The sequence below is a fragment of the Procambarus clarkii genome, chromosome 82 (genome assembly GCF_040958095.1).
Source record: "Procambarus clarkii isolate CNS0578487 chromosome 82, FALCON_Pclarkii_2.0, whole genome shotgun sequence".
NCBI lineage: Eukaryota > Metazoa > Arthropoda > Malacostraca > Decapoda > Cambaridae > Procambarus > Procambarus clarkii.
Window position 1 is genome coordinate 17,399,117 of NC_091231.1, and position 12,428 is coordinate 17,411,544.

The 12,428-nt window shown below is 48.5% G+C and overlaps 1 protein-coding gene across 1 annotated transcript in view; it reads left to right on the top strand.

Annotated features, from left to right (window-relative positions):
* The first annotated feature begins 231 nt into the window (after positions 1-231).
* LOC138358173 (mucin-22-like) overlaps positions 232-12,428 on the top strand; it is a 50,692-nt gene continuing 38,495 nt past the window's right edge. Inside the window, exons 1-7 of the mRNA XM_069315677.1 lie at positions 232-335; positions 4,783-4,929; positions 5,480-5,591; positions 6,585-6,735; positions 8,084-9,230; positions 9,374-9,638; positions 9,763-12,170. Of these exons, the coding sequence (XP_069171778.1) occupies positions 232-335; positions 4,783-4,929; positions 5,480-5,591; positions 6,585-6,735; positions 8,084-9,230; positions 9,374-9,638; positions 9,763-12,170 (4,334 nt within the window). The remainder of the gene's footprint in view (positions 336-4,782; positions 4,930-5,479; positions 5,592-6,584; positions 6,736-8,083; positions 9,231-9,373; positions 9,639-9,762; positions 12,171-12,428) is intronic.

Below are 12,428 nucleotides of genomic sequence, written 5' to 3' on the forward strand. Positions count from 1 at the left end.
AGCAACCTCGACCCTTACAGTAGCACCCAACAACATCATCTGACTCAGCCTCCAACCAAATATATTGAAGTGATGATCGTCATCGTGTCCGAAGAACGAACATCGTCATCCTGGGAAACAGTTTTGAAGTGATGAAAGGAGGCAGAGAAGGTGGTCTTACTTTAAAGGAATGACGAAAGAGGAAACTGTGAAGGAAGAGCAGAAGAATGTCTTGAAGGCCACAAGAATGTCATGAAGGCCAAAAGAATAAAGCTGCGAGAAAATATTGTACCTCCAGGTGGTGTCATAAGCCTTTTCCAAGTGAAAGAAAAACGGCAACTAGAGAAGTCTGATCGGTACACCCAGAACGAATGATGACTTTCACTCGTTCTTTGAATAAATGAATGAAGGTCATCTAGAGCCACTAAAACATCAATCGCGCTGCGACACTTACGAAAGCCGGAAGTTGAGAGGGGGACCATTATCGATAGTGTTCTAAGAAAGCCATAAGACTGACATTGACTTTAACTACAAGGAAAGCTTGTAGACGCAACTCGTCAGGGCAATGAGACGAAAATACTTTGGGGAGGTCTCTTGAGTACTGGTTTTCTGAATAGGAAGAACAACTGCTTCAAGCCACTCTTCGGCGACTGACAACGTCTCCCAATATAATTATAAGTATACAGCAAATACTGATAGTACCCTTGAGGGAGATGGTGAAGGATCTCATATTGAATGCCGTCATGCCCCGCCAATGTAGATGCACAGAGGAAAAAGGCAGACTGGAGATCCGATAGAATAGATCGTTAGAGGGGAGGTTATCTTGAGATCTTGAGGTTATCTTGAGATGATTTAGGGGCTTTAGTGTCCCCGTGGCCCGGTCCTCGACCAGGCCTCCACCCCCCAGGAAGCAGCCCGTGACAGCTCACTAACTCCCAGGTACCTATTTACTGCTAGGTAACAGGGGCACCAGGGTGAAAGAAACTCTGCCCATTGTTTCTCGCCAGCCGGGATCGAACCCGGGACCACAGGAACACGCGTCCAGTGTTCTGTCCGCTCAGCCGCCGGCTTCCCTGGCTTCTTCCTCAGCCGCCAGCCGCCGCCGCCGCCGGAACTAGAAATCAGTGCAAAAGATCAAGATATGAGATTAGAGAAGTGACTTATAAATAAGGACCCCCTCCCTATCGGGCTCGTTGTCGTCGTGAGGAGCCTTGGTGGGCGACTGCCGGAGTGTGATGACTCCAAGGTCGCGACCAAACTGGGTTCCCACTTTTCTACTGTTAGTTCTGGTTCTCATCTTCTTCAATCCTTCCTTCTTTGTAAGCCTGTTCTTGAATTTCATCCCTTAGATTTCCAAACTCATCTCCACCTTCCCTCTAACGATCCCTACTCTCTTTCTGAACTTCAGTCTGCCCTGGCCCTCTGCGGATCTACGGCAGCGGGCTTGGATGACATTCATTATGAGATGCTTCGCCATATCCCTCCTTGCACGTCTCAGTATTTACTGAGTCTGCATAACCAGTTCTAGGAGTCATTAGTTCGTGAGGACTGGCTCGATGCCATTGTACTCTCTATTCGGTAATCGGGGTCTCTCGGTACATTCCCTTAGGATTTCCGTCCTATTGCTCTCACGAGTTGTGTCTGCAAACTCTTTGAGCGTATAGTAAATATTCGTCTGATGTGGTTCTTGGAACACCGGTGATCACTACCTCTCTCCTTCTGAATTTGGTTTTTGCAAGTGCCGTAGCACCACTGATGTCCTGGTGATCTTGGAGGTATATATTCGTACTGCTTTTGCTGCGAAGACCTCCGTTGTTGCTGTCGTTTTTTTAACTGGAAAAGGCTTATGACACTACTTGGAGATACCATATTCTGTCCCAACTTCGTTCTTTTGGCCCTCGTAGTAATCTCCCTCTCTTCCTCCAAAGCTTCCTCTCTCATCGTTCCTTTAGGGTCAGACTTGGTGCCACTCTCTCTGCCTCTTTTTGGCAATACGAAGGTGTACACCAAGGTAGTGTTCTGAGCACTACTCTTTTTCTGGTTGCCCTCAATGGCCTTCTTTCCTCCCTTCCTTCTGGCACCTTCTCCGCTCTTTATGTTGATGATCTTACTCTTTGCTGTCGAATTGATGATTCGCCTCTCCTTCAACGGTGGCTTCAACTTGCGATTAATGCCATTTGATCTTAAGCCACCAATCATGGTTTTAAGTTCTCTGCAACTAAGACTTGTGCTATGACTTTTACTCAGAAGTATACCCTTCCTCCCTTGTATACAAAGATTCCACGAAGCTTTTGGGGTAATCTTTGACACTCATTTGTGTTGGTTGCCCCATATCTCTTACCTCCGAGTTGATGCCCATAACCTACTTTAGGTTTTGTCCCATACTTCTTGGGGAGCGTATAGGCGCACACTTCTCTCTTTGGATTTCTCTCTCATACGTCTAAACTCGATTAAGGTTGCCCCTGCATACTCTTCTGCTTCTCCTTCTACTCTTTGCCGTCTTGATCTTTTGCACCATGCTGGGTTGCGCCTCAGCTCTGGTGCCTTTCATTCAACTCCTACCCTCAGCTTGTACGTTGACACTGGCTTCCTGTCTCTCCAGGACCGTCGAGATCGCTACTGTCTTTGCTACCTTGCACAGTCCTTACAACACCCTCACTCTCACCTGTGTCGTGCTTTGACTTTTTTCCCCCCTACTGTAGTTCCTGTTCCCCTTTACCACCTCCCGCTTTCTGTCCAGCTGTCTCGCCTGCAACATTCTCTTTCGGTTTGTATTACTAATATTTCTCCTCGTGTTGTTCCATTCTTACCCCCGTGGAGGGTCCCCCATTCTTGATATTGCAAATCCCCGACCCTCATCACTAAAGCTTTTACCCCTCCTACAGTTCTGAAACGCCATTTCCTTGAACACATTTCTTCACATTCCCGCTCCGTTTCCACCTTCACCGATGGGTCTATGTCTGCAGGCAGTGTAGACTACTCTGTTGTTTTTCCTGATCACACCTATATGTGTTGCCTGCCTCCGGCGACTAGCATCTTCACGACAGAACTTTATGCTATTCTCTATGCTCTTCATCTCCTGATTTCTCACTGTCAATCCTCCTCTGTGGTTGTAGTTGACTCTCGCAGCGCCCTCATGGCTCTGGAGTCCTTTAATCCAGTCCATCCGGTGTTAGTCGAGATTCATCATTAGCTGATTCTTATCTCTAATAAATTTAAGACAGTTGAGTTTTGCTGGGTTCCCAGTTATTTATTCCTTCATCCTTGCCCGTTGGCAGGATTGTTGGTCTTCAGTTACTGGTAACAACATGCGTACTCTTAAGAGTAGTGTGTCCCTGTGGCCTTCCTACCACCGTAACCGGCGTTGGAAACGGCTCTGGTAAGGTTGTGTATTGGCCATACACGCTTAACTCACGGACACTTAATGGAGCGCCGTTCTGCTCCTTATTGTCCTAACTGCATTGTCCCTCCTACAGTTGTTCATATCCTTGATGAATGTCCTGACTTCCAGGACGATCGTGTGTCTTGCTTTTCGACCCTCCCCCGTGGTCACTTGTCCCTCAATAGAATTCTTGGTGAATCGGATGCTTTTGATATTGTTTGCCTTATGCGTTTCTGTTCTCATATTGGCATCCTCAATGATATTTAGCGCCCTCTGATTATCCCGCACATTTGATGGTGCTTCAACGCCTTAACGGCTTGGTGCCCTCTTTGATAATTACTTACTTACGAATATGGAAAATAAAAGGAAGGTTTTAGTACCGTAGTTAATGGCCGGAAAGTGAGAACCCAGTTCGTTTGCTACCTACACCGAATCTGCCACGACCGAACGAATGAGACGAAGGAAATAGAATATATCTGGAAAACATTTACCAGCAATAATACAGATTACCTTCCAGATATGAACGAGAGGGAAGTCAACTGCAATAGTTGAGACATTGGATCTCCAATTCTCCCGTCTAGTTGTATGAATGTCCCTATGGGCCACCACACTCACCTTCCAAAACAAAATAAAAGAATAAGGAGTGTATGTCTTTTCAAGGTGACAACGCGAGACAACATGAGTTGCACTTACAGCATACAGCCAAAGCACAGTCCCAATTCCACCAGAAAACGCACTGCTGCACATCACTGGAAACACTGCTAGGTATATAAAGAAGGACAGTGTCCAATAAGGCGTCTAAAAAACAAGGGTTCGATCGGATAAGTTTGAAAGAGAAGCATGAAGGATGAAAAGGTTGGGGTCCACCTTATCAACCCATCACTGAGGGTACAAGACAGGAGGGCAGAAAGAAAAGAGGGTTGTTAGAATGGGGGAAATAGTCACTGTTATGGAGATCATGGAGGACCATCCATGACAGGGCTCTATAAAGGAAGGACGAGCAGAGGGAAAGATCAATACACGAAAAGGTGTGTTTGTGCGAAACAACATGAGTTGCCTTCAGAGTTGAATTCAGAAGAGACAATGAAGAAGAATGGAATAAAGGTTCCAGAAGATAGCCTCACATATTCGATATCGGAGCCAACGAGAAATGAAAATATTCTAGATCTGTTTTTTTACGAACAATGAAGACAATGAAGACATTACGATATACCATATACTCAGATCACAATCTCAGTATATATTAATGATGGAAGTGCAAACGACCATTATTACTCAGAATAAACCTAAAACGTTAATAAAGCGATAGGGATTATTCAGTAAATTCAATTTTAATAATAAAAAGATAAACTGGGAGATAATAAACAGGGAACTTACAAACATTCTATGGGAAACTGTTCTAAGTAATACATGTCCTTCAGAAGGAACAGAAAAACTGACTTTAGAAGCGTATCAAGTCTGTCTGAAACATGTCCCTTTGAGGAAAGCCAGAAAGAGATCCAACGTAGAAAGAGAACGCAGACGAGAAGAGCTGAAGATGGGGAGCAAGTAGAGGTGGTGGTGCGAAGGTTTGGAAACGGTTTTTAAATGAAGGAATTCATTCTGCCTCAGAAAGGGTCGCAACTACACACATGATAGTCAGAGAGGGAGTTAGAAGTAACCTGGGAATCTACAGTCAACCAAGATCTTATGAATGTTCACATCATCAGGGCGTGTATGTTCATTGTGACAAAGATCATAATACTTAGGCCATGTTGTGGGGCTAAACAATTCCCGGAACAAAGGAGTGATAGCAGAAAGCAAGCGCTTGCAAGAGCGTGGTGACGGTGCGGGGAACCCCCATGAAGGAGGGGGAGATAAACGGCACAGCCACTCCAGGGCACGTGGTAGTCAAGGGATTGGGGCTCAAATCGGTCTCGGAAAAGAGAGGGGGGAATGGAGAGTCATTACGGGGTGTCAGAGATGAAGCCTGGTTTACACTTAACATACCCATGGCTATGGAGCCCATCTTACATCACAGTACGACTCGGGGGGCCTCGTCAACTGACCCACGAGTCTGAGGAGAAATAAGGTCAGAAGGTAACATAAAAAAGTAACAGATAAATATTTCGCTATCAGCGCTGCAACCCACAACAGAGCCCACATGGGAGGCTCAAGCGACCTCAGGGGTAACCAGTATATGCAGGCCACTACTACAGGGTCCCAGCGGTATCCCAGGGACCAACAGGAGGTAAAACCCTACCATGCCCACGTGACCCAGTGCCTAACTAGGCAGGGCTTACCAGACCTTCCATTTTACTCCCGTCTCCTCTACAAAGAAGCGTGTTGCCGCCCCAGAGATCCAGATGGAAGGAACAAAAGGACGAACAAAGGTCTCCAAACACGACCAGCACACAGGGATGTATTTTGCTTGTGCTGACAGGAGGGGGGAAGCAGGAGCCATCCCTCCTTCCCCCTATCAATCGCTGTGGGACACAATAGGCCCCTCACCGCACCAAGGCACTGTCCATTAATATTGAGTTAATGTAGTGTTAAAATTAAGTTATATTTCCTTCCTTATTCTAATTCTTTCTGTTTTCATTAGCCTTTTCTTATAAGCGTTTTTGTATATAATATTAACACTGGTGATTATTTATGATTGTGTCCGTGTTATTTAATATTAGAAGTTAACAATAGTGTGTGTCTGTGTATTTAGCATTAGAGGTTAACAATTTGAGTGTCTGGCATTTGACCCCAGAATTTAACAATGAGAGTGTCGATGTATTTATCATCATAAGTAACCGAGAGAATTACTATACTATTTTCATGAACCGTTTACGGTGTTCGTTGATCACATTTAGGCTAACGTGTCACTTGTGGGAGACCAAGATCTCACAAGCCTGGCCCCGGGCCAGGCTTGGGGGAGTAGAAGAACTCCCACAACCCCATTCAGGTATAATCAAGGATCTCATTGCTTAGTATCGCCCTTATTTAGGAAACTCCAGTCATGACTGAGCCACACTGAAGAGGTCCATCTCACGGGACTTGTCTCTGAGAACCACATCAACGTCATGGACCCCGAGGAGTCCGGAGTTCTGACCACTACAAAAGTTTACTAGTTACTGCTCCAAGCTTCCCGTTTTTGTTATCATAGTCCGTTTCTTGGGATTATGTATATCAAGGACCTAAAATTACCAGAGTCCAATTGTCAGCATTACTGGAGCCAGTTTACTATAATTAACAGCAACCAGATCTTACAACTATACCGGTCGCTTCTCACTACAATCGCTGCCCGACTCTTTCAATTATCCAGTCTCCACATCTGTTCTCACCTGCTGCAACACCTGGAGCAACACCTGGAGCAACACCAGCTACAACACCAACAACACCTGCAAGTAAAAGACACAGAGTTAAGTCACTATCTGCAGAAATTCAAGCTCAGAATTATAGTGCCGAAGACCACCTGCACAATGTATACATCATTCAACCAACGCAGCAACAAGAATAAGAGGAAGCTGTGGTAGTCTGTGGCACTAGCAACAGGAGTAAGATGAAGATGTGGTAGTCTGTAGCACTAGCAACAGGAGTAAGATGAAGATGTGGTAGTCTGTGGCACTAACAACAGGAGTAAGAGGAAGCTGTGGTAGTCTGTGGCACTAGCAACAGGAGTAAGATGAAGATGTGGTAGTCTGTGGCACTAGCAACAGGAGTAAGAGGAAGCTGTGGTAGTCTGTGGCACTAGCAACAGGAGTAAGAGGAAGATGTGGTAGTCTGTGGCACTAGCAACAGGAGTAAGAGGAAGATGTGGTAGTCTGTGGCACTAGCAACAGGAGTAAGAGGAAGATGTGGTAGTCTGTGGCACTAGCAACAGGAGTAAGAGGAAGATGTGGTAGTCTGTGGCACTAGCAACAGGAGTAAGAGGAAGATGTGGTAGTCTGTGGCACTAGCAACAGGAGTAAGAGGAAGATGTGGTAGTCTGTGGCACTAGCAACAGGAGTAAGAGGAAGATGTGGTAGTCTGTGGCACTAGCAACAGGAGTAAGAGGAAGATGTGGTAGTCTGTGGCACTAGCAACAGGAGTAAGAGGAGGATGTGGTAGTCTGTGGCACTAGCAACAGGAGTAAGAGGAAGATGTGGTAGTCTGTGGCACTAGCAACAGGAGTAAGAGGAAGATGTGGTAGTCTGTGGCACTAGCAACACAGTAACATATTAACAATAACAGAGGCACTCATTTTAAGTGAGGAGTGGTGGTGCTAGTACAAACACAGCAGTAGGCAGGGTGCGAGGAAAGTTATGGTAGTGTTGGTACAACACCGCAGTGGGTTTTGAGTGAGGACAGTGGTAGTGGAGTTGGTACAGCACAGCAGTGATAAGTGTGTGAGTACAGTGGTGGTACTGTTGGTATAACACAGCAGAAGGCAGTGAGTGAGTACAGTTGTGGCACTGTTGGTATAACACAGTGTGGTATAACACTGTTATACCACACTGTGTGGTATAACAGTGTGGTATAACACTGTTGGTAGGCAGTGTGTGAGGAGAGTGGTCGTAGTGTTGGTATCAAGAAAGTAGTGGGCAAAGTATGAAAAGAGTGTTGGTAGTCCTAATACCCAGTATTACACAATACTACAAAATGCCCGCCTACACATCTCAGCAGGACACAATGCCCTCCTACACATCTCAGCAGGACACAATGCCCTCCTACACATCTCAGCAGGACACAATGCCCGCCTACACATCTCAGCAGGACACAATGCCCTCATACACATCTCAGCAGGACACAATGCCCGCCTACACATCTCAGCAGGACACAATGCCCTCCCACACATCTCTGCAAGTCACAATGCCCTCCCACACATCTCAGCAGGACACAATGCCCTCCCACACATCTCAGCAAGACACAATGCCCTCCCACACATCTCTGCAAGACACAATGCCCTCCCACACATCTCTGCAAGACACAATGCCCTCCCACACATCTCAGCAGGACACAATGCCCTCCTACACATCTCTGCAAGACACAATGCCCTCCCACACATCTCAGCAGGACACAATGCCCTCCCACACATCTCTGCAGGACACAATGCCCTCCTACACATCTCTGCAAGACACAATGCCCTCCCACACATCTCTGCAAGACACAAGGCCTCCCACTCATCTCAGCAGGACACAGTGCCCTCCCACACATCTCTGCAAGACACAATACCCTCCCACACATCTTTGCAAGACACAATGCCCTCCCACACACCTCAGCAGGACACAATGCCCTCCCACACATCTCTGCAAGACACAATGCCCGCCTACACATCTCAGCAAGACACAATGCCCTCCTACACATCTCAGCAAGACACAATGCCCTCCTACACATCTCTGCAAGACACAATGCCCGCCTACACATCTCAGCAGGACACAATGCCCGCCTACACATCTCAGCAAGACACAATGCCCGCCTACACATCTCAGCAGGACACAATGCCCGCCTACACATCTCAGCAAGACACAATGCCCTCCTACACATCTCAGCAAGACACAATGCCCTCCCACACATCTCTGCAAGACACAATGCCCTCCTACACATCTCAGCAAGACACAATGCCCGCCTACACATCTCTGCAAGACACAATGCCCTCCTACACATCTCAGCAAGACACAATGCCCTCCTACACATCTCTGCAAGACACAATGCCCGCCTACACATCTCAGCAGGACACAATGCCCGCCTACACATCTCAGCAGGACACAATGCCCGCCTACACATCTCAGCAGGACACAATGCCCGCCTACACATCTCAGCAGGACACAATGCCCTCCTACACATCTCAGCAAGACACAATGCCCGCCTACACATCTCAGCAGGACACAATGCCCTCCTACACATCTCAGCAGGACACAATGCCCGCCTACACATCTCAGCAGGACACAATGCCCTCCTACACATCTCAGCAGGACACAATGCCCTCCTACACATCTCAGCAGGACACAATGCCCTCCTACACATCTCAGCAGGACACAATGCCCTCCCACACATCTCTGCAAGACACAATGCCCGCCTACACATCTCAGCAGGACACAATGCCCTCCCACACATCTCTGCAAGACACAATGCCCACCTACACATCTCAGCAAGACACAATGCCCTCCTACACATCTCTGCAAGACACAATACCCGCCTACACATCTCAGCAGGACACAATGCCCGCCTACACATCTCAGCAGGACACAATGCCCGCCTACACATCTCAGCAGGACACAATGCCCGCCTACACATCTCAGCAGGACACAATGCCCTCCTACACATCTCAGCAAGACACAATGCCCGCCTACACATCTCAGCAGGACACAATGCCCGCCTACACATCTCAGCAGGACACAATGCCCTCCTACACATCTCAGCAGGACACAATGCCCGCCTACACATCTCAGCAGGACACAATGCCCTCCTACACATCTCAGCAGGACACAATGCCCTCCTACACATCTCAGCAGGACACAATGCCCTCCCACACATCTCTGCAAGACACAATGCCCGCCTACACATCTCAGCAGGACACAATGCCCGCCTACACATCTCAGCAGGACACAATGCCCTCCTACACATCTCAGCAGGACACAATGCCCACCTACACATCTCAGCAGGACACAATGCCCTCCTACACATCTCAGCAGGACGCAATGCCCTCCCACACATCTCAGCAGGACACAATGCCCACCTACACATCTCAGCAGGACACAATGCCCTCCTACACATCTCAGCAGGACGCAATGCCCTCCCACACATCTCAGGAAGACACACTGCACTCCCACACATCTCAACAAGACACAATGCCCTCCCACACATCTCTGCAAGACACAATGCCCGCCTACACATCTCAGCAGAACACAATGCCCGCCTACACATCTCAGCAGGACACAATGCCCTCCCACACATCTCTGCAAGACACACTGCACTCCCACACATCTCAACAAGACACAATGCACTCCCACACATCTCAGGAAGACACACTGCACTCCCACACATCTCTGCAAGACACAATGCCCGCCTACACATCTCAGCAGGACACAATGCCCGCCTACACATCTCAGCAGGACACAATGCCCGCCTACACATCTCAGCAGGACACAATGCCCTCCCACACATCTCTGCAAGACACACTGCACTCCCACACATCTCATCAAGACACAATGCACTCCCACACATCTCAGGAAGACACAATGCACTCCCACACATCTCTGCAAGACACAATGCCCGCCTACACATCTCAGCAGGACACAATGCCCGCCTACACATCTCAGCAGGACACAATGCCCTCCTACACATCTCAGCAGGACACAATGCCCGCCTACACATCTCAGCAGGACACAATGCCCTCCCACACATCTCTGCAAGACACAATGCCCTCCTACACATCTCAGCAGGACACAATGCCCTCCTACACATCTCAGCAGGACACAATGCCCTCCCACACATCTCTGCAAGACACAATGCCCGCCTACACATCTCAGCAGGACACAATGCCAGCCTACACATCTCAGCAGGACACAATGCCCTCCTACACATCTCAGCAGGACACAATGCCCACCTACACATCTCAGCAGGACACAATGCCCTCCTACACATCTCAGCAGGACGCAATGCCCTCCCACACATCTCAGCAGGACACAATGCCCACCTACACATCTCAGCAGGACACAATGCCCTCCTACACATCTCAGCAGGACGCAATGCCCTCCCACACATCTCAGGAAGACACACTGCACTCCCACACATCTCAACAAGACACAATGCCCTCCCACACATCTCTGCAAGACACAATGCCCGCCTACACATCTCAGCAGAACACAATGCCCGCCTACACATCTCAGCAGGACACAATGCCCTCCCACACATCTCTGCAAGACACACTGCACTCCCACACATCTCAACAAGACACAATGCACTCCCACACATCTCAGGAAGACACACTGCACTCCCACACATCTCTGCAAGACACAATGCCCGCCTACACATCTCAGCAGGACACAATGCCCGCCTACACATCTCAGCAGGACACAATGCCCGCCTACACATCTCAGCAGGACACAATGCCCTCCCACACATCTCTGCAAGACACACTGCACTCCCACACATCTCATCAAGACACAATGCACTCCCACACATCTCAGGAAGACACAATGCACTCCCACACATCTCTGCAAGACACAATGCCCGCCTACACATCTCAGCAGGACACAATGCCCGCCTACACATCTCAGCAGGACACAATGCCCTCCTACACATCTCAGCAGGACACAATGCCCGCCTACACATCTCAGCAGGACACAATGCCCTCCCACACATCTCTGCAAGACACAATGCCCTCCTACAAATCTCAGCAAGACACAATGCCCTCCCACACATCTCAGGAAGACACAATGCACTCCCACACATCTCTGCAAGACACAATGCCCGCCTACACATCTCAGCAAGACACAATGCCCTCCTACACATCTAAGGAAGACACAATGCACTCCCACACATCTCAGCAGGACACAATATACTCCCACACATCTCAGCAGGACACACTGCACTCCCACACATCTCAGCAGGACACACTGCACTCCCACACATCTCAGGAAGACACACTGCACTCCCACACATCTCAGGAAGACACACTGCACTCCCACACATCTCAGGAAGACACACTGCACTCCCACACATCTCAGGAAGACACACTGCACTCCCACACATCTCAGGAAGACACACTGCACTCCCACACATCTCAGGAAGACACACTGCACTCCCACACATCTCAGGAAGACACACTGCACTCCCACACATCTCAGGAAGACACAATGTACTCCCACACATCTCAGCAGGACAATATACTCCCACACATCTCAGCAGGACACAATGTACTCCCACACATCTCAGCAGGACACAATGTACTCCCACACATCTCAGCAGGACACAATGTACTCCCACACATCTCAGCAGGACACAATGTACTCCCACACATCTCAGCAGGACACAATGTACTCCCACACATCTCAGCAGGACACAATGCACTCCCACACATCTCAGCAGGACACAATGCACTCCCACACATCTCAGC